A 23,516-nucleotide genomic window follows, 5' to 3' on the forward strand; every position below is an offset into this window, starting at 1 on the left:
CTAAATTTTGTAACCCTTTCCATATGTGTACACATACAGATAGCACATGTTTTAGTCAGTTTTTGCATTACCAAAATACCCCAAAAGAACAACTTAAAGGATGAAAAGTTATTTTGGCTCAGGGCATCAGAGGTTTCAGTCCATAGATAGCTGATTCCATTGCTCTGGGCTTATGGTGAGGGAAGAACAGGGTAGAGGGAAGCTGCTCCCTCATGGCAGTAAGGAAGTAGAGAGAGGGAGGCAGAAGGGGCCACGGGGAAGATGAAGCCTTCCAGGGCAGGACCCAGTGGCCCATCTCCTCCAACTGTGGCCCATCTCCTCCAGCCATGTCCCATCTGCCTACAGTTAGTACCCAGTCAGTCCGTCCAAATTAGGATGGACTGATTAGGTCATAATTAGTTCTCACAATCCAATCACTTGACTTCCAAACATCCTGCATTGCCACAGGAACTCTATAACAAACCATATCCTTATATCCAAACCATAACAGCACCCCTTCTACACATGAAGCACATTCAATGCACAGGACACACTAAACTAAAAGATAACTGATTCACATTTTCTCCTGGTGGGGCTGATGTTCAGGATGTTTAGATTCACTCTTAGGAGTCCTCTTCAGGGGGTGAAGGAAGTGTGAAGAAGTCCCTGACCCCCATGCTGAGCTCCACTGGGATTCTGGCTACACAACGGTCAGACCTATGGCCCCAAGCATGGACTGTGACTCAAAGGTATCAAGGAAAGCAGTCCAAGTCTTCATTCCAGACCCTCAGCAGAGCTTTCCTCTCTCCTCCTTCCCGAATTATTTCCTGGATGAGGGTCTGGGTCCACTTGGATGGATCTGTGAAGGGACATGAACCCACCTCACCAGAATGCACAGGATGGCACCAGAGGCTACCTCACTCCTTTCCCTTTGCTGTGCTGGCCTTCTGTGAGGACAGGTCTTTGAGACCCCACTTCAAGTCTTCAACCCTAAGATCTTTGGTCCTATCAGGAAATGTGTGTCCCTTCATTTCTGGGGGCCCCCAACCCACACCAAGTAGGGCTGGGGACGGGTTTGCACAATGAGCCTCATTTCCTGTCCTATCCAGTTCTGCTTTTCCTCTGGCGCGCCTCCCCTTCAGCAGAAGCTCCATTCTGCATGGAGGAAGGGGTGTGGGTGGGGTTGGCCTGATGCTAGAGAAAGTGGTTTCCTTGTAGCTCAGCTGAATTCCATGACAGCTCTGCCTAGATGCTGTCAGTACCCTGATGACAAGGAGTGCTTAGCCCTTGGGGAGAAGCCCCAGGATCCATACTGTACTGTTCTTCATATAGCTGAGCCTTCGGTTTCTGCAGGAAGCTTTCTTACTTTAAACTCACCTCCTCCTATTCTTTATCCATCAGAGACATGATAAATGTGGACTGTTGGGAGATGCTAAGAGCTATGAAACTCTAGTTTCTTTTGCCCCTACCCACCTCTCTGCCTCCCTGCCCTGCTTCCCCCAAGCCTTGTTGAGAAATGGCATCTTCCCCCTCATGCTGAGGGCTCCTCCATGGACAGTGGTTATGGGGTCCAGGCTCTAGCTGTCTTTGGTCTCCTGAGGGGAAGTTCTCTCGTATCAGCTATACTGGATATACACCGAACAAACACTTTTCCAGTGGTTAGGGCTCAGGGCCGTCTATGGCTGGCTGAGGCTCAGGAAACCCTGCTGTCTCAGTGGTGTGTGTTCAACTGAGTCTTTTCTGCTTTCAGTCACTCAGTGTCTGAAGGGCTTGGATTCTGGATGTGTGACCAGGCAGGGGCGGCCCCACGGGAGGAGGAAGAAAATGTGATGGGTAACCAGGGCTGCTGTTCAGGATGTGAAGTGTAAAAACTGTTACGCCTGCCTTGTGCAAGTCATTTCATCTTCCCTTTCAGTAGCTCTGGGAGTGTCATTCCTGTATGTGGTTTCCCAGCCCCCATTACCTTATCTTCCCCCTTTCAGATGGAAGAATTGGATGATGCAAATGATCCAATCCCTCCCTAGAGCGTCCAATTTCTCAATTATTTTAAACCTTGCAATTCAAATTTCATGTTTTCTTTTAAATTTTTAAAAATATTTTTATTTGAAGATGGACACAATACCTTTATTTTTTTTTTTTATGCTGAGGACCAGCACCCCACACATGCTAGGCAAACACTCTACCATTGAGCTACAGCCCCAGCCCTCTGTGGTTTATTTTTGAGAAAAAAATTCATTTCATTTGTCAATGGATAGACATTTATCACAAGACAGTGCAGCCTAGCATTGTCCCCCACCCAAACCTATCTTCCACTGACTTCTTGGACAAATATAATTTGTTGTCCTTGGCTTCTCAGTGTTCCTTATGTCACTCATGCTTAGGGTGGACTGGAAGACATGCTGCAAGAACAGCTGTTTGTGGAAATGTGCTCACCTTGTTGGTCTCTCTTTGAAAGAAAGATTTTTCACAAAACCCAAAACCCAACATTTCTCTGAAAATGTGACTGCCACTGCCTATTCCTCTTCCTCCTCCTCCTCCTCCTCCTTCTTCTTTTCTTTTTCTTTTATTCCTGGGGACTTTTCCACCGAGCCACATCCTCAGCCCTTGCTAAGCCACTTAGGGCCTTGCTAAGTTGCTGAGGCTGGCCTTGCTTGTCTCAGCCTCCCAAGCTTCTTGGACTACAGGCGAGCACCACTGCACCTGGCTCCTCTTCTATTTTTATGCTCTAAGGAAGTCACAGAGAATGCAGTTGCTGCTATAGCTGGCATTTGGGCCTACACTAGGGTGGGTAACTTCAATTTCTGTAGAGAATTATTTTGTCCTGGTTGAACAAATTTAAAGTGAAGAGCAAGAAAGGAAGACAAATTGTTGTGAAATGTTAGACTCATATTTGACTAAATTTATGTGGTTTTATCAACTTGGAAACAATGCTCTCAATTTCCCTTTACAGTGTGTATCACAAAAATGTCCTGTCAACTAAAATGATGTTTCCTCTTACTGCACAAATCACAACTATTTCCTGTTGAGTAACATGATGTTTTGACTTTTATTTCAATATATCTTAGAATGAATATTCAAGGATAAATTCTTCATTGAGTACATCTGAGAGACAGTTATTCATTTGATCCCCCTTTACTTTACTTCTGATGTCAGATTTCTCCCTGGGAATCTCACATTTCCTTTTCCCAGGGAAAAGAGGGACCTATTCTTATCTACTCTTTTGGTCTTTTTCTTGTAGTCCTAGAGAGAATAACGATCATTTGATTTTCTAAGGAGTGATTCTGGATGCTGAGCTAAGCTCAAGGAGCTTAGAAAACTATCCAAGTTGGTAGCTAGTTGGTAGTAGAGGTGGGTTTGGAACCCATGTGTGTCCTAATTTAAAATGTATCCTTCTATTAAAATTTTTCTGCTGCCCAGGAAGATCCAGAACTAGGACTCGAGCAGGCAAAAAAAAAAAAAAAAAAAAAAAAAACAGTTGTCATGCAGGAGACTCTGAATGAAGGGTTCCAATGTGTGTGAGTGTGGTGGAGATGGGGGATTTGGGGATCACTAAGGAGTGGGAAGATCAGGAGAAGTGGTTAGGAAGAAAGTCCTTATATCAAGACATTCTTTGGAAATCCAATGGTCTCTATTGGAACTGATCCATGTAGATCAACAGTAAGAAACTTGAGGAGTTCATGCCAGAGTACCTGGTATTGGCCTGCCTACTACAACCCTCTGGTCTATGTCCTCCTCTATGTCAGAAGTAGGATCTATTTCATCCCAGCATATCTGCATCTGTCCCCTGTAAAGCCACGTGGTTCACCTGACAATTTTGTTGGGTCTCTGCTGCCCTCTTTGCTAGTACCAGGAGATGCAGATGGTGAGCCACCTCTAAGACAAGTATGTCTTCATCATGAACTGTAACTTGGGCTTTGGGAGCCTGCTGGTCAGGCAGTTGGGCATGTGAGGCTTGAGGATATTGCCTTCATTTCTGATGGAAGAGGCTGTTGAGCAGTTGAGAGACCAGACATCAGACAGGATGGAAATGGTGACCTCTCTGGATGTCACCAAGACAGACCACATCACTGAAGCCATCCAGTGGGTGAAGAAATGTGTGGGAGACAGAAGTATCACCCAAATTCCTGATGTGTCTGCTGGTTTCTTTTCTCTATGAAGGGGATGCCTCCTGGGTGCTTGCTGGAAAAACTCCACAGCTGTTTGGGGGACTTAAAGTAATAACTGCTTCCTTTCCCTCCCCATGCCAACTTGAGACAGGCTGGAGAAAGGCTGGGCAGGTAGGCATGAAGGGTTTATGGAGGGAGGGCCCGAGGGGCAGTATGTGCTTTATGCTGTGGGCAGTGCAACCCCTGAGAGGGAATTGGAGCAGGGGAGCCACTTGAGCCAATCAGAATCCAGGGACCCTGCTGACTGCAGGGTGGAGGGTGGCCCTGCGTGTGAGGAAGCTAAGACTGAAGCCAGAGATGTTCCCAAGATGACAGTTGCAGGATCCCAGCTGAGAGAAGGCTGGGGAACTTTCTGGGGCAGGAGAGGAGAAGAAGAAGACTGAGGAGTACAGAGGACAAAGTCTTATAATTCATTGGATGTAAGGGAACTGGAAGGAGATAGCTCTTAATTGGCGCCTTGAAGCAGAACAGGTAGTATTTAGAGAGGTAAACTAGCATATACAAAATACTTGGAACATCATTCAAACATACAGAAGTGCTGGGTTGTGGTGACACATGCTGTAATCCCAGAGATTTGGGAGATGAAAGCAGGAGTGTTGCAAGTTTGAGGCCAGCTATAGCAACTAAGTGAAAACCTGTCTCAAAATAAAAAGGACTGGAGATGTAATTCAGTGGTAAAGCAACGCTGGATTCAATCACCAGTGCAAGGAAAAAAAAAAAAAAGCCCAAAGCACAGAGAGACAATGCCAACATGATTTTTCCCCATTGCTGTATTTTCTAATGCCCAGGCCTCCTAGCTTATCTCATTCTAAATCTGTTTGGAATTTTTATTGAATTTATTTAGCTTTTTGTCTTTCATTCTCTTATCGTTTGGATATGAGATATCCCCCCAAATCTCCTGTGTTAATAATGCAAGAATATTAACAAAGTAAAATGATTGGCTTATGGGAGCTGTAACCTAATTAGTCCATCCTAGTTCGAATAGACTAACTGGGTGGTAACTGTAGGCAGGTGGAGTATGGCTGGAGGAGGTAGGTCATTGAGTTGTTCCGTAGAAGGGTTCATCTTCCATGCAGTCCCCTCCCCACCTTCTGCTTCCTGGCCACTATTGTGGTGCAGTGTGCTTCCATCATGCCCTTTCACCGTGATGTTCTACTTCATATTGGGCCCAGAGCTATGGAGTCGGTCAGCCATGAACTGAAACTCTGAAATCATGAGCCAAAATAAACCTTTTCTCCTCTAAATTGTTCTTGTCATATATTTTGGTTGCAGCAATGAAGACCTGACTAACACAGAAATTGGTAACAAGGAGTGAGATCATTTCTGTGACTAAACTGACCATGTGGTTCAGAAGCCTTTAGAAAGGGTTTGTGGGAAGAGTTTGGAAAAGTTTGTAGACACATGATGGAGAAGACTTAGAATCTTTTAAACAGAGCTTAATGGGCAATCCTAGTGGGAACTCAGAAGACCAGAATGCTAATAGGAATCCAGGCAGTATAGATTGTGCTCCCCTGGTTTCAGAGAAGAATAGGGACTCTATAGAAAATTGGATTAGAGACCATTGTGTTAAATTCTGGCAAAGAACTTATCTACATTTTGCCCAAGTTCTGAGATTGAGTGAAGCTGAATTTAAAGGTGGTGTACTATTTGGGGGCAAGGATTCACAGCCAAGAGTTTGACTTGAGTCTAAAATGACACTTTGGACTTGGACTTTGGGGCTATGTTGGGACTGTTAAGACTATGGAAACTCTTGAAGATAAACATAAATTCATTTTGCACTGTGAGATGGACATGAATTTTTGGGGTCTAGGGATGAAATGTTATGGTTGGGATATGAGATATTCCCTAAAATCTTTTGTGTTATTGAAGGAATATTCAGAGATGAAATGATTTGATTATGAGAGCTACACATAATCACCCATCCTAGTTTGAATGGACTAACTGGGTGGTAACTGTAGGCAGGTGGGGCATGGCTGGAGGAGGTGGGTCACTGGGGGTTTGCCCTGGAAGGATTCATCTTCCCCACTTTCTCTACTTCCTGGCTGCCATGAGGGGAGTGGAACTTGTCTGCCATGCCCTTCCACTATGACGTTCTGCTTCATCTCAGGCCCAGAGCAATGGAGTCAGCTCACAATGGGCTGAACCTCTGAAACTATGAGCCCAAATAAACTTTTCCTCCTCTAAGTAAGTTGTTCTTGTCATGAATTTTAGTCACAGCAATGAAAACCTAACTGACACACCTTCCAAGGTCTCTGAAGTCCTTGCCATTTGCTTTCCTGTCTTGCAACAGGGAACTTTCCTTTTTTGGGTAAAATTGGCTATTACTGAGCCAGGCTTCTGCAAGACTAACAAAACCAACACTGTGAGGCTTGTGGGGTTTTTACAGGAGGCATGGGACAGGACTAGCCCAAAGGTCAGGGAGAATCTATGGTGAGAAGTTTCTTGTATCTTGTGATTGAACTGTACACAGTGGGGACAGAAGCAGACTCTTATCTGGAAACTTGGGTTCATCATTTGCACCTCCACCCTTAAGGTCAATCATTCATATTCTGACTCACCCACAAAGTAAGGCTGTTTAACCCCATCCTATAGTGCTGTGGCCAGCTGGTCACCTAATAAAAGCTTATTATAATTGGGGGCACTATCTCATCTAAACCCTCAACATTTTGAAGAATAAACTAAAGCTAGAGAGGGAAGACATGGTAGACTCACGGCAAGATAGTTAGGTTTGAAGATAGCTGATTTTCATGTTCATAGTTTTGTTGGAAGAGACCTTCAATTTGTGCAACAAAGATATTCCCAGAATGACAGCCAGATGTGCCTGAGTGTGGAACAGTTGTTCCTAGGGTAAGTTTGGGGTCATTCATTGGGAAACGTGGATAGATTAGGTCTGGGGCATATTATTGTGGAGCCAGTAATTCTTAGAAACTTTCCTACTAATTTAAAGATCTGTGTGGAACTAAAGGGATATGCAAGTACATTCAGTACCCTTTATCATCCTAAGCAGACCTCAACATATTTGAAAAAATTTGACAAAAATCAGGTTGAATCTATCCTTGGTGACAGACTGAATGGAGTATGTACTGACCACTTGTTTCCCCCACCACTACCATATACACCGAGTACTCACCTGACTGGGGCACCAAGCTCCCTTACCTCACCTTAAACTGCATGCCCACCTGCCTGGTGGAAGCCATGGTCTTCTGGAACTCTCCAAGGTCGGTCAAGGTCTGTGAAACCAAGACTTGGGTGCTTGGAAGGGTCTAGTTGGGGTGATGGATGAAGGTGATGTGTCATGAAGTGGAAAATAGAGTGATGGGAAGGATAAGCTCAAGTCTCCAGGATCATAGGTCAACCCCCCCTCCTAACCTCTGCTCCAAGTTTTTCCTGGAACATTAGTCAGGACTCTGGGAATTTTATGAAGAATGAATCACCTCTTACAGTCGAGAAATGGAGATCTGACTGCATATGTTGGCATCCTATTTCTCTGAGCAGTCATTCAAGGCTCTGAGGCTCATGGCCCACTGTCCACACTGAGGAACACACATTTTAAAAAATTTTTTTTAGTTATACATGACACAATTATATTTATTTTGTTTATTTATTTTTATGTGGTGCTGAGGATCGAACTCAGTAACTCACATGTGCAAGGCAAGTGCTCTGCCACTGAGTCACAACCCCAGCCCTGTAAAATACATTTTGAGGAGGCATGAGCATCATGGGCAGGGTTCAGTCCTTGCCTGCTCTTCCTTGAGCCCACCTCCTAGTGTGTACACACATTGTACACCCAGGTGAAAATGAGATGGAGGAGGTACAGGCTTTTCTCCTTATGGGAATGGAGTGGGTGGAAGGGTAACCACAAGACTCTCTCTGGGCCTCAGGTGGCAGCTCATCAGGGTCCCCTGTCATCTGGGAGTGGGAAGCATTCACATCCTAGCATGTGGTCCCCATCCCTCACACCATCTGCTTCCAGTGCCTGCCTTTTCAGTTTAAGCCCAGCAGAATACTGCCTTAGCCAGCAGTTAGCAGGAAGAAAGTTCCAGGAAATGACTGGATCAGACCCAGGCCTGCTTTGGGCCAGTTCTGCGTTATCCTTCTCCAAGGCCAGAGCCAACTCCCAGATCTCACCTGCATCTTCAAAAACAGGGAAGCCCACTGTCCTTGGGCCTGCTCAGCCCTTGGGGGATATTATCGAAGTCTTCCCAGCCATAACTGGGCAAAAAGTGACTGGGGGATGCTTTCCAGATGCGCTGTACTGTGGGGAAGGTATGAAGTAAGTCAGGTTTGCCTGCCACCACTCCCTCCTCCATCATCTATGTGCTTTGGGTCTGCTTTTTAGACATGGGTTTGTGATCTAACTCCACACGTACTCCCATCATCCTCAGTTCAGAATAACCAAGATGAGACACCTGCTTTATCTGCTTTGGGGGCTGGCCAGATTTGGTACATAGTGCAACATAGAGCTAAAACCTGAGTTCCTTTCCTTCTTGGGAACTTGTGGTTTATTTCTGTGTCAGACCCTTGGAACAGGAAAGGTGTGAACTGTGACCAGGCTCATCCCAATGAAAGGTGACCCTGGAGGTTGAGCCAAGAAACCACCCTGGGCTCCAGCATCATTCTGTCCTTGCTTCTTATGCAATCCTGGGTGTGGCCCTCTCACTACTCACACCTACCTGGTTTCCTTATTCCTTTGCTTTACCAGCTTCCCTCCTGCCTTTCTGTGAGCTTTCTGCCCCATTGCCTGGAATTTCTCCTTCCCCTCCAAGTCCTAACCCTGTTATTTTCCAAGTCTTGAGCCCCCTATGGAATAGTCCTCTCCTCCTCCTGTGCCTCTTCCCTCTCAGAGCCAAGGACTCTGTCCAGGCCCTTTCTTCAGCTGCCCAGTGAACTCACCATGCATTTCCATCATCTGCCTGAACCTCAGGCTCAGTGATGCTTGGATCAAAATGATCCCTTCCCTGCCTTCCTGTCCATGCCCAACTCTCAACTACTGGCTTCTCTTGCCACCTGTGGTTCTACTTGTCAAGGCCCCCTACCTTCAAATGGCTCTGACTCCTAACTTCCATTCAATTAGCCACTGTGTCTCCTGGCTTCAGAGTTCCCTTCCACTGTCACCCCACCTTCAGTCTTCGTGCTTCATCAGACCACCTAGAGTATTGAAATAAAGTCCTGAGGGTGAACGAAAGATACCTTCCTGGACAGGGAGCTGCTATGCCCTCTGTCTTTGGCTCCCTTCATTGGTAGGGGTGGGTGGAATTCTGAAATGGTTTGCAAGGCAGTGGGGACTCCTTGCTAATGACCTGAGTATCACTCCACAAGCCAGGCCCTGAGTATCTCAAGTCTTTCCGCTTTCTGGTAGGTGGGGCCTCATATCCACATCCCCCCAATAGGAGGGCCCAGCTTCCTCTGGCCTCAGGACAATGGAGGCACACAACCTGGGAAAACCCTTTGTTTTTCACCATTTCTGATGATGGAGACTCACTTAAGATCTCCAAAGAGTTGATGATCTGGGCTTCAATTTCTCTTGGGGTTTGGAGGGCATAAGCCCAATTTTATTTTGAATTCATGAATTCATCTTAATGCTTTCCCTGAAAATAAAAGTTAAATTTATACACATGCCTGTACTCACGACAAATGATTTTGATCCCTAGGCTAGAGGTGGAGCTGGGGTGGGGCTTTTCCAGAGCAGGGGTCCCTAGGCTGAGTCTTCCTTTCTTATTTGCCCTCTCATGCCATCCAGGTGAACTTCTTCATGGCACCCACATTGCCATTGGGGACTTTCCCATTTTTGGCACCTTCACCCATCAGGGCAGGGGGAGAGAGGGAGGTAATCACCAGAGCTGTCAGAGGTGACATGCTTCAGGTTGGACTTGAATTTCTTGCATCTTGGCTAATTGGTGGTGATGTATCCACCTACAAAGATGACAGAGTATCTTAGGCAGGGCCCTGCATCTGTTGCAAGTAGTAGAAGCTCTCCTTACCTGTGGGTTCCAGCAGAGTGTCACCAGGGACCTAAGAACCAACCTCTCCTGCTGTTTCCTGAGCCCTGTTCTTCTTTGCCATCAGCTCCCCACTGCTCAATGGCAGCACTCACGGACCTCTCTTTTATGTATCGCTGGTTCAAGAATTGCAATCTTGTTCGCAACCTCTCAGAGAAGTATGTCTTCATCACCGGCTGTGACTCGGGCTTTGGGAACCAGTTGGCCAGACAGCTGGTTGATCGGGGTATGCGAGTGCTGGCTGCTTGCCTCACTGAGGAGGGAGCCCAGAAACTTCAACAGGATACCTCCTACCAACTGCAGACCATCCTACTGGATGTCACCAAGACTGAGAGCATCAAGGCAGCAGCCCAGTGGGTGAGGGACCAAGTGGGCGAGCAAGGTGGGGCAAACAGCATCCTTTGGCTTTCTTAGTTTACGCTATTTCTGCATCTCTCTGTTTCCCCCTCCTCCCTCCCTGCTTCCTCATCATCTGACAGTATTAGGGACACTGATGTCCAAAGGGGGTGGAAGAGCTGATGTAGGGAATGAGCAGGGAACTGGGACTGGGAGCTCTGGCTCTGTCAGGTTGGAAAGCACTGCATGATTTGTCCTGTTCACATGAAGAGGTGATTTCCCAAGAAAGGGTTCTCTCCCAGAAACTCAGGGACAGGGCAGAGGTTATGACAGGAAGCGAGGGAGGAAAGATGTATTCTGTATATTCAAACCTCTCAAGATGGAAGTGTCTCTTGGAAATGTCAGTAGTCCTACCATCTCCTATAGAAATTCAAGCATATTTCGTGTAGTTCTCAGGCTAGGGACAGAGGCAAGGGGACAGGAGGTTGGATGCCGTGAATCAGGGCATTCTCTGTGTCAGGCAGCGGGGAGGCAGATCTCTTCCTTACCTCACCATGGATGTTGGTGCCTACATCTGAGTGGCTACTTGCATTGAGAAAGGAGGCTGTGAGCTGGGGCTGGACCAAGAGTATGGGGGAACCTGCCCAGTGAACTTCCAGCACATAGGTTGTGAGTGCAGGATAGGGAGGATCAGGATAGTTCTATAGTAGAAACAGAAACCTAGAGGAAGTCCTCACTCCCAAGGAAATGAGTCTAGAGCCTCAGTCCAGGTGGGAGCAACAGAACCCTGGAACCCAGGAGGAGCCAAACAGTAGCTCCTTGTTTTACTTTTTTCTTTAGCATTTATTGCCATCCAACACAATGCAATACTTATTTTTCTTGTTTATTAATTGTTTCCTGTGCTAGTTTCCTGGGAAAAGAACTTTTTTGTCTCTTACTTATTACATCCTTAGCAAGGGTGAGCCTCTCTCTCTGCCAGGCTTCCTCAGCCAGCTCCTTACATTCCACCTTAAGCCACTTGCATTCATGATTCAGTGGCTGTATTAGTCTCCTATTGCTGCTATAACAAATTCACACAAACACAGTGGCTTAAAAACACACGTTTACTATCTTGTAACTCTGGAGGAAACAAGTCCAAAATGGGTCTCACTAGGTTACATTCAAGGGCTCAGCAGAACTATGCTCCCTCTGGGAGCAGGGGAGATCCATTTCCTTGCTTTACCCAGCTTCTAAAGGGTGCCTGCATTCCTTAGCACACGGCTGCTTCCTCCATCTTCAAGGCCAGCAAAGTTGACCTGTGTCCTTCACCCTTTTTCCATCTCTCTGGTTCTCTGGCTTCTGCTTTCTTTTACTTAGAAGGACTCTTATGATTCTCTTGGGCTTCACAGGCAAATCTGGGATAATCTCCCCATTAAGATCAGTTGATTAGCTACCTCAATTCCATCTGCAACCTCAATTCTCCTTTCCCATGTAACCCCATGTGTCACAGGTTCCTGGGATTAGGAACCTGATCCTAATACTTGGAGGATGATTATTCTGCCTATGCAACATTCTTACTCTAAGAAGCACTGAGTACTGGGGGTGGGGGAAGGGAGACAATTCTTACATGCTTTCTCATTGCCCCTGAGTGTCCCTGAATATGGAATTGGCACATTCTAAAGCTGTTAGCCCTGCTCTGACTATTCTCTGGTTACTCTTTTTTTTTTTAAAAAAAATATTTATTTTTTAGTTGTAATTGGACACAATATCTTTATTTTATTTATTTATTTTTATGTGGTGCTGAGAATCAAACCCAGGGCCTTGCACGTGCTAGGTGAGCGCTCTACCACTGAGCCACAACCCCAGCCCAAGATAGATAGATAGATAGATAAAAATAAGGTTGTCCTAGTTCCCCAACAGGTAATGCATCCTCTGCTAGAGACATTTACCAGGACAATCAGAGGTAGAAATGCTGTGTATCCCTTTTCCACAGGCAGAGACCACTGGGGTTTTTTGGTCTCAGCAACCTCATTTTCTCCTATATAAGGCCAGAGTCTCCCCCAGCTGGAAAGATTCCAAACCCTGCCAATCAGTTAATCTCCTTTAGTTTCTCAAATGGCAAGAAAACAGGAGGATGGGGGTGTGGCTTAGGTGGGGACCTGGGGGGAAGGTGGCCAGGATTGATGTTCACATTCAAATCTTCCCTCAGGAGTGAGTGACTGTGCTGGCAGAGTACCTTGAGGTATTGGTCAAGTTTGGGATATAATGGGGTTGGGAAAAGGAAGGAGCCAGGGAGTGAGGTTCCCTGGATCCTTGGGTGAAAGAGCCAGAAGGAGCCCTTAAAGGTCATTGAGGGGCTTTTTCAGTGTGATTTTAGTATTATGCTTCCCTAGTGGAATTCTACTAAAAAACTCAAAGGAGTGCTTCTCCTGCAGCTCCCTCCTCCACCAGGCTTTTGGGACTGACTGGGAACAATCTCCCTACTGAAGTCTGACGAAGAACCTGAGGCCCAGATAGGAAGCCATCTGTCCAAGGCCTGGAGTTAGAAGCAGGCCTAGATCTTGAGGTTCTCCAGTCTTGAGGCCCTACAGAGTTGGGCCTAAATAACTTACCATTATTTTTCTCCATTCATGTGCAACCCAATTTAAAGAGAGCCCTTTTCATATTTCTCATGAGTATTTTATTCAAGTGTTTTATACACTTATAAATATGACATTTTTCTCTCTGGTCTGCCTTGTTTGACTTTTTTCTTTAGCATTTATTGCCATCTTGAGGGGCAAGACCTTGTCTTGTTCAGTTTCTGTCTCCTTCACCTTTTAAGTGGCACAGAGTAGATGTGTAGGAATGAATAGATGTGTGAAGGATGAATGAATGAATAAGTGAATCGATTTGGGTAATAGGTGAAATGGAGTTGGTTTCTTACACTTAGGTGAATAGAGAAAGGAAGCCTGATTGACAATGGAATTCAGACTTGAATTCATTGGTAGGAAAATGGTATCTCCTATCTTTGAGCTAATAGCTTCAGTGCTATTAGCCACATGCAGCCTGGGTTGTGACTGGTACAGAGCCTCAGCCAGTTGACAGACTATGTTAATCAGAAAAAAGTGCCCCTTCAAGGGAACATGAGTCTGTAAAAGGCATATGATTTTTCCGGCTGTTGTAACTCCCCACCCCTGCTCCAAACCATGCCATCTTGTGTCTTATACACCTACTCGGCCAAAAGGTAGCCCTGAGCAGGTGGATAATGGTCCCTGGTGCTTTCCCAGAGACACTGATTTCTGTGTGGTTCTTTCTCTCTCCTCTCATCCTTAGGCCTCTGGGCACTGGTGAATAATGCTGGTGTGGGCCTGCCCAGTGGTCCCAACGAATGGCTGACCAAGGAAGACTTTGTGAAGGTGATCAATGTGAACCTGGTGGGACTGATCGACGTGACCCTCCACATGCTGCCTATGGTCAAGAAAGCCCGGGGCAGGGTGGTCAACATGTCCAGCTCTGGTGGTCGTGTGGCAGTCATTGGTGGTGGTTACTGTGTCTCCAAGTTTGGGGTTGAGGCCTTCTCTGACAGCATCAGGTGACTGGGCCCTGATAACACCACCTGGGTGGGGATCTTGGGTGTTTTAATTCAGGAAGAGAGGGCTGGGGTGACAGCATGGGGGCGGGGCAGTTCTGGAACAAGGGAGTTAAAGCAGTAGCAAGAGGGAGGCTAGATCTTCTCCAAAGATCAAGAGAAGAAGGGATGAGGAGAAGAGGTGAATGGAGATAAACCCTTGAAGGAGGATGCAAGCCTTGTATAGACCACCTCCCTTTCATCAGGTATGGTGCTGAGCATGGGGCTGAGAGTGGGAAGGACCTGGTGAAGGCAAGATCTTGGCCTAGATCCTCTATTGACTTCCTCCCTATGGGGTTTGCCTTATGCAAAGTGCCCAGAGACTGCTGAACCAGCTTAGGAAAGGGTTATTTGCATGAAGGCAGTGAGTATCTGGGCCAGCTGCACAGGAGTGGGGGGACCTCCAGGTTCCTGGTAAGACAGGTCCTTCCAGAGGTGAATCTCCCTAATGACTGTCATCATGAGGCTCAGAGCAAATGCAACTCTAATTTCCCAGGCGTGAACTCCACTACTTTGGGGTGAAGGTCAGCATCATTGAGCCAGGGAACTACCGGACATCCATTCTGGGAAAGGAGGGTTTAGAGACACGCATGCAAAAGCTGTGGGAACGGCTTCCTCCAGAGACCCGGGATAGCTACGGAGAAGAATACTTCCGCATCTGTGAGTTCCCCCGTGGGAGTGGGGTCTCAGAGAGGGGAAGGGAAATTTTGGGGTTGCTGACTGGCTTTCAGTTTACAGATGATGGAAAAGAGGCTCAGAAGGACTCAGGGCCTGAGGCCAAACAACTAGCAGCAGGGCTGGGGTTCGAGAATAGAGACCAAATGGCAGATTCATGGGGGAGTCAGGAGAGATGCTGCCTACTCCTGGCACTTGCCCTTGAATATCACTGAGCAGGTTGAGTCAGGTGAAAATGCACTGAGATAAATATAGAGCAGTGATCAAGAGCATGGCTGCCCGGGTCAGAGTCCTGGCTCTACTCCCTTACTAGCTGGGAGGCTTTGGACAAATTCATTAGTCTCTCTGTACTTCAGTTTTCTCATCTGGAAAATGGAGCTAATGATAGAGCCTACTTCACAGGGTTGCTGTGAGGATTAATGTGTGTGAAGTGTCTTGCACCAGATACTTGTTATAGAAAGAGGAAAATGATGGGCTGGGGTTGTGGCTCAGTGGTAGAGTGCTCGCCTAGCATGCACTAGGCACTGGGTTCGATTCTCAGCACCACATAAATGTAAAATAAATATATTGTGTCCACCTAAAACTTTATAATAAATATTAAAAAAAGAAAGAGGAAAATGAGCACATGGGTATTTAGAAGGGAGGGTCTCTAGGAAACTTTCTTATCTTCCTGAGCTAGGGATCTCCTGTGAACCTTAGGTGCTTGGGAGGGTGAAGGAGGAGGTCTCAGCTCTTTACCATCCTGCCTAACATTGTGCAGCTTGTCCAGTTTGGGGATGAATGGAGCCTCAGGCTTTGGGGAACATGAAAGGATATGGGCTGAACGTGCAGTGGAGGGAGAATGGGCCAAAAGTTCTGTTGATGTGTCTACTGGTAGAAAAGAGAGAGTCATTTTGAGGACCAGAGTGCCCCAAATCACTCAGAGAATCTGATCTCAAAGTTGAGCCAGTTGGTTTTAGGAGAGTGGGATTCACTGATTTCCTAGGTCTCTCCATTCCACAAGTCCCAGGGCCTGGAGAGAGAGCAGGCCCCAGGCTCCCCTCTGTAGCTGCCCTTGAGTGGGGCAACCTTTGTCAGTAGCAACTGGCCTGGTGTAATTAGCTGACACCTCCTTGGCAGCCATCTCCCTTCTCCAGTTTTCTCTCTGATGATGCCACCAGCCAAGACGGTAGGGCTGGCTCTGTGTTGTCTTAGGAATTGTCCCTGGGTCCAGAGTGAAGCAGCCATGCACCCAGTCCAGTTCCTGCTCCCTCTAGGCCTCAATAGTCTTGTCTCATTTTCCCTAACCCAGATTTTTCTTTTTCTCTTTTACCTTACTTCCATGTATAGTCCCAAGAGGCAATTTTCTGTTGCAGTTAAGAACTAGCCGGCATGGATGTAGATTTTGCAGATGTGGACCTTGGACAAGTTACTTAATTTCTTAATTTTCTCATCTGCAATAACTTATGAGAATGTACATATTCTCATTTAATATATATGTATATATATATACATATATATATGTACACACACACACACACACACACACTTGTAGTTCCTAGTGCTTGGTAAAAAAATTTGATTTAAAAGTTTGTGGTGGTTTTTATTATCTTTCCTTAGACTAAGTGTGATTTCCTTTATTTGATTACAGTGGTATCTACAAGATATAAGTTCTTATACTGTAAAGAGATTCTTAAATTATAATAATCCAAAATTATAATCCAAATTTCTGTTACTATAATAAACACCTGAGACAATCAACTTATAAAAAGAAAAGATTTATTTTGGCTTATAGTGTTAGTGGTTTGAGTTCACAGTCAAGTTGGCTCCATTGTTGCTTTGGGCCTATGGCAGTACATCATGGAGGAAGCATATGGCAAAGCAAAACAACTCACCTTGTGGAAGCAAAAAAGAGGAAGAAGAGACTTGGGTCCCACAGTCTCCTTTGAGGTCATGCCCCCAATGACCTAAAGACCTCCCAATAGGACCCACCTCTTAGTTTCACAACCTCCTAAGCTAAGGACTAAGCCTTTGACTCATGGACTTTTGGGGGACATTCCAGATTGAAATTATAGCAATGGGCTAAATGTAATCCTGCAATGAAACCCATGGCAGGTCTGCAGAAAGGTTTATTTTAGTGACATGCTGTCCTGGACATCACACATCAACAGAATTAAAAGCTAAGAAACAAAAACCAAGAAAGCGATTTCTTCACTTAATATACCTTTCAGAGCAAGGCTGCCATGTGCCAGGTATTGTGTGGAACTAGGAGTTGGAGTGGACAAAGCAGTGTGCTTTCCTCTAACTGCCTGTAGCTTTAGACCCAGTAGGGGAGACAAATGTTAGTAAAAGCACACACATTTCATGAAAAATTGTGGTTAAATGCAATTGAAGAGAAAACAAGGGCTCTTGAAAGAAGAACAGGGCTGGGAGTTGGAACCCCAATTCAGATTATGGCATGGGGAGACCTTCTCTGAGTTGACCTTGAGGAAAAATTAGAATTAGGCATTGCTGGAAAGTGGAAAAGGGGCTGAGAAGGGAGATTTTTGCAGGAGAGCTCAGAGGCAGGACATTCCTTTGGAGGGACTTTAAGGAAGCCAGCAGGTAGGGAGCGGTGAGGGCTAGCTGAAGGGCACAAAATAAATTAAAGCATTAAAGCACACTGAGAAATAAGGATATGATCTGATCTATAGCTGGGAAAGACTACTCTGATTGCTGCAGTGTTCCCGGTAGACAGGATGGTGGTTTGGACTAGAGAGGAGGTAGAGGATGTAGAAAGAAGTTGCTGGATGCCAGGTGTATATTAGACTAGCGGTTACTGGGGAAGAGCGAGAGGGAACCCTCAAGGAGGAGTGCTAGGATTATGTTGAAGAACCTGGTAGATGGGGATATCATTTACCTGTTGATTTAGGGAAGACTCAGTGAAGAGATCTTTGGAGAAGTGTTCCTTAAAGAAAAAAATCTTTTGGTTCTGGACATATTAGAATTCTGTGAGGAGAAAAAAAAATGTCCCAAGGATTTACATCACAATAAATATATTGTGTCCACCTAAAACTTAATAATAAATATTAAAAAAAGAAAGAGGAAAATGAGCACATGGGTATTTAGAAGGGAGGGTCTCTAGGAAACTTTCTTATCTTCCTGAGCTAGGGGTCTCCTGTGTGACTTTCTCAGTTACAAGTGACAGAAAATCCAACCAAACTTATTGAAGCAGAAAAGAATTCCTTGACCCACATAACTAAAAAGTCAAACAAAATTGACTCCAGGCACAACCCAATCCAGCTCCAAAGTGATACCGTTAGGCCTTGGTTTCACCCTACTACTTGGTTCTTCTTGCTTGTATTGTGACTCTAGACTCACAAACTCTCTTTGCTTTGGAAACCTCATGGTTACAGCATCTCCTCACTTCCTTCCAAAGTGAGATCTCCTGGGAATAGGGGACAATTCTTTCTAGATTCCCTGAAAATCCTAAAGTTCATTCTAATCTGGACGGCTGGATCAGAGGAAACTGCAGAACGTTCTCAACCTCGAATTAATCTCCGTGCCCAGGGAAATGTGAAAGTCCTACTGGCTCAGGCTGGATCATGTGCTCTACCTAGACCTAAGACTCAAGAGCCAGGGAATCATGGATCCCCAAAGGGAAGTCTGCAGCTGTTGGGAACAAAAGGACTGGATGTTAGTGGGGGAGGGGATATACTGTAAATGCTCTGTGTGATTCCCCCTAAAACTCCCTTAGCAGAGAGTGGTCCAAGTCATTTATGGGCTGCTGTGAAGCTGGGTGAAGCATAGATTCAGCCAGAGTCTGGAAAGTATATAAAGTCACTTCCTAAGTAAGTCCTCAGTGCAGGCAAGGACTGTAGAGTCTCTAGCGCTGTCCATGAAGGAATCTGCAGGAAAGCAAATGTCCTCTGAAAACTACTTGTCACAAAGCTGGTATTGTTATGCTGAAGAATAATAAGGAGAGGGCTTATGAAATCCATAGGCTGATTCATTTGTAGTCCACCCCATGATTTCAGAGGAAAATTTTCAGGCAGGTGTCAACCACTTTTAGATAAACATTTTCCCAGGTGGTTATACTCTCAATTTTCACCTCAGTTACCTAGTGATTACAGGGATGAGATGGGCCTCTGAGAATCCGGCAGGGGAGATCCAAAAGCAAATACAACACCATGCAGAGAATCAATAGTGGGCATGCAAGCGAAGCAACGGTTAACAGAACAGAGACTTAATTCCTCTGTCACAAAAGCCTCAAAGAGGAAACAATGGATGCCTTAGAGAGTTTTGAAGGATGAACAGGAGTTCACAAAAGGGAAAGAGACAGCAAATGTTTCCCACAGAGAAGCACGAGCAACATCTGGAGGCACGACATCTGGAGACATGATGTGACATAGATCTTATGCCTTTGTAGGCAGTGTGATTCCAAATTTGGACTTCAGCAGTCCTTCTGATCATGTTACACAACTCTCTAAACTTCAGCTTATTCATTTAAAAAAGTATAATAATTCCTCCTTCAAAAACTATAGAACTAAACAAAAATGTAAAGTACTCCTCTCAGCCATAGAATGAGCTCAACAGACCTTAGGCATTGTTATGATTATTAGTCTGGCACAAGTGTAGTGTGTAGGGGACTGGGACAGGGATAGATTAAGGATCAGAGCCTAAAAGACCATTTGGGTGGTTACACTGAGGAGTGTGAATCTTAGCATTTCAAATAGCTTTGAGCTAGGTGTGGCATGAAGACATGAAGTCACACATCAAGGTGGTTATGAGAAGTGGGGGGCCAATAGTAAGACACAAGAGATATTCAAGAGTGGTCATGCAGTGCTGCGTTAGACAGATGATAACCACTTGCTGTGGCTAACCAAACAGGCCCCTAGCTTATGAACTCCAAGACATGCCTCAGATTTCTTTTGTGTGTGTGCGTGTGCACATGCGTGCATGTGTGCATGGTACTGGTGATTGAATCCAGGGCCTGCTGTATACTAGGCGAGTGCTCTACTACTGAGCTAATCCCCAGTCCTTTAAATTTTATTTTGAGACAGGGTTTCACTAAATTGCTCAGGCTGACCTCAAACTTGTGATCCTCCTGCCTCAGCCTCTCAAATATCTGGAATTACATGTGAGTGATAATGTACACAGCTCTTGGAGTTGTTCTTAATGATATCCAGAGTAGAACTGTATGGATGGCTTGTTGATAGCAACTGACAGGAGCACATTCCCAAAGAAGTGGTGCTTAGAATCACAGGGACAAGCACAGAAATAGAGATCACAGTTCTTATGCTAACAGGCCTGAAGCTGAGCCTCAGCCTGGCGTGGTTACCACTGCTGTTGCTGGGCATAGCCAAGGACCTAATGTCTTTTCTCTTCCGAACTCTGCTGGGGAGGACATCAAAAATTCCCATTTAGCCGGACCCAGTGATGCACACCTGTAATTCCATAGGCTCAGGTGGCTAAAGCAGGAGAATAGCGAGTTCACAAGCCAGCCTCAGCAAAAGCAAGACATTAAGCAACTCAGGGGGACCCTCTCTCTAAATAAAATGCAAAATAGGGCTGGGGATATGGCTCGATGGTTGAGTGCCTCTGAGTTCAATCCCCAATACCCTCCCCCAAAATTCCCATTTTAGCCCCCTCCCCTACTTCTTGGGGAGTCTATATGAAGACTAGGACCTGTCCCTAGCAAAGAAAAGGGGTCAGAAGTTCAACTGTTGTGGCCGAAATGCCAAAGTTTGGACCTTGCTCTTTTATAAACTCTCTTGCTTAATTCTCTCAGGAAGAAAAACTTTTCCCCAGGTGCCCAGATCCAAAGCCCAAGTTCTTCCCCACCATCTAGGAGAGTGATGGGCTAGATGGGAACTTGTGTCTCCCTTTCCACTCTATGCCTAGCAGGTGCCCACACAAAACAAGAGCTAATAAATATTTGAGAGGACAATGGAAGGATGTGCTTCGTATCACCTCCCACTGTCCACCTTGCCCAGCTGGTTTACTATTTTTAACAACATTTTTTCCCCCTGCATGCTTTTGTAGAAAATGTGGAAACTCTAGAAAGTGAAGGAAAAAAAAATGAAAAAAAGCCTAGGAATCCCACTACTCCATCGAGTAGCCTGCTACTAATCAATCATCTTTGCTATTCTCCAAGGCAGGTAGCATTATCCCTGTTTTATAGATAATGAAAGTTTAAGCTCAAGTTCATACAACTCTAAGTGGCACAGTCATATAAAGAACTGGCATAGCTCTTCTCATTGCAGTCACTAGAATTCAATGCACAACTGTAAAACTGAGGAAGACAAATAAGAGGAATTGTAATGATCTTATAAATGTGTGTGTGAAAACCTGCCTGAAATGTTAGGCCAGGGATCTGATGGAAAGGGAGCTTGAACAGAATTCAGAAAAATAACAGAAACTTTCATCTTTCATGAAGAATAACAGAACCTTTCATTGCCACCCCCCACCCCTCAAGCAGATACCAACAAGTTGAAAAACACGATGCAGCTGGCAGAGCCAAGAATCAAGGATGTCACCAACAGCATGGAGCACGCCATCGTTTCCCGGAGCCCCCGCGTCCGCTACAACCCCGGCCTGGATGCCAAACTCCTCTACCTCCCCCTGGCTAAGTTTCCCACCCCTGTGACAGATTTCATCCTGAGCCGGTACTTTCCAAGGCCAGCTGACAGTGTTTGAGCTGGGGAGGCTCAGAAGGTGGCCTAAAGGAGGGGGTGGGATAAAGAGCTGTGAGGTCACAGGCGGTGATATCAGACATCCTGGGGGAATCATCTACTATGGACACCTTGCTAGGTTGACACTCACTGCTGGCAAATCTACCAGTGACTTCCAACAGAAGATGACTGCCTCTTCCCAATCACTGGGGGCCCCAGCCACTTGAGGTGGCCTTTAGAGACCTACAGCATGACCTCAAGGGTATGCGTCACCCAGGCAGGAGACAAGTTTTTCTAGATCTGAAAAAATCAAGCAGGGAAAAACTGGCTCCTGCTGAATCACAAACCGTCACCGCCTCCGGGAAATACCATGGGATAATCTAACCCGTGGGGGAATCTCAGCCACCTTCCTGTGGTCTCTGACTCTGTGCTAGCCTTATCCACATAACCCATTACTGACGGGTACAGTAGGGCAGCCAGGAAGTGTGGAAGTATATCCTATAAAAGTTTAAAATAGTTTTTTTTCTCTAAATTTCTCTATTGGTAGGTGATTGGGATACACATGAAATAACATTCATGTATTTAATAGCCATTGATTAATTCTTCAAATATTTATTGAGTTCCTACTACATACCAGGCACTGGTATGTGAAGATGCTGGGGAGGGGACTATGAAAATGATGAAATCGTGGTCTTGGTTTTTTATTGTCTATTTTGTGTTTTGTTTCAGCATGATGTCTTGTAGCAGAGACCAGAAAGTGAGAGAAAGAACAGAAATCAGAAACCAAATATTTATAGGAACCCTGGGGATCATTGTGCTGTTCAAACTTGGCTGTACGTGATAATTACCCAATTATTCCTGGGCTCCAATGTCAGAAAATATGATCCAGAAGACTCAGGAAAGGGCTCAGAAATATATCTGTAGCAAGGACCTAGATGATTCTGAGACACTTGGGAGGCAGTGGTGGTTCCTTAGGAAGGTAACTCGTGCTCAGACGGGGAAATGATTTCCCAAGTCCCCTAACTTAGTGCTAAGACAGAGATAAAACTCAGATTCAGATTCCCAGTTCAGGGATTTATTTATTTTTATTTTTAGTTACAATAGAATCAATCTCTGAAATTAGCATCATCATCATCAAATAAGTAATGTAACTAAACTTTTTTAAAAAGCCTTTAACTGCTGAGTCATATGAAGGTGTGTTGAAAAGCCTTTTCTGAATTTGATGAATGGTCAGATAATAAAGGTCAAATGAGATATTTTATTTTTAAAAAGTCTTCAACTTGTGTCTCTGCAACATCTGACTGAACTTGAAAATAATAAAGTGTGACTTAATTATATCTGCAAAGACTCTGTTTCCAAATAAGGGGTAATAATCATGGGTTCCAGAGATTAGTATGTAGACACATCTTTGGGAGATCACCATGCAACCCCCTCCTCTCTATTATTCACAACCCTTCTATTCCTGGCACCAAATTTGGAATCAGGTGGAATGCACTGAGCAACACGTAGCAGAAAAGCCAACTCAACTGGCTTAAACAATAGAGCGTGAGGATGGGACCCAGTGGCTGAATGATGGCATCGAGGTGGTGGGCTCTTTCTGTTTCTTTGCCTCTCACAGTTCTGGTTTCATCCTTCATTGCTGTGACTGACTACCAGTGGCAATGGGAACTCTGTGCTTTTTCATCCTCAACTTACAGGAAGAACGCACTTGCTTTTCCATGGCATTCAAGATGGAGCAACTGGTCTTCCCAGAGCCCTCATCAAGGCTCTCCTTGAATCCCACTGGCCCAAAGTGGCTCAGGCTTGTCCATCTGTGAACCAATAACTGATGTGGAGCAAGTTGCCATGAATTGCTTAGATTAATCATGGAACAGAATAAAAATGTTGGTACAGTGTCGCAGCCACATCAATGTTAACAGCAACTCAATTCACAATAGCTAAACTATGGAACCAACCTAGGTACCCTTCAACAGATGAATGGATATAGAAAATGTTGTACATATACACAATGGAATATTATTCAGCCTTAAAGAAGACCGAAATTATGGCATTTGCAGGTAAATGGATGGAACTAGAGAATATCATGCGCGAAGTGCAATAAGTCAATCCCCAAAAAACAAAGGCCAAATGTTTTCTCTGATAA

General features: G+C 45.3%; 1 protein-coding gene across 1 annotated transcript; it reads left to right on the forward strand.

Moving 5' to 3' along the window:
• The first annotated feature begins 10,018 nt into the window (after positions 1-10,018).
• Sdr9c7 (short chain dehydrogenase/reductase family 9C member 7) lies at positions 10,019-22,710 on the forward strand. The gene is made up of 4 exons (XM_015483164.2): positions 10,019-10,526; positions 13,772-14,030; positions 14,563-14,726; positions 21,181-22,710. Exons 1-4 carry the CDS (start codon positions 10,049-10,051, stop codon positions 21,396-21,398), a joined length of 1,119 nt encoding a protein of 372 aa, XP_015338650.1. The 5' UTR covers positions 10,019-10,048; the 3' UTR covers positions 21,399-22,710.
• The last annotated feature ends 806 nt before the right edge of the window (positions 22,711-23,516 follow it).

Source organism: Marmota marmota, unplaced genomic scaffold, assembly GCF_001458135.2.
Source record: "Marmota marmota marmota unplaced genomic scaffold, marMar, whole genome shotgun sequence".
Taxonomy (NCBI): Eukaryota; Metazoa; Chordata; class Mammalia; order Rodentia; family Sciuridae; genus Marmota; species Marmota marmota.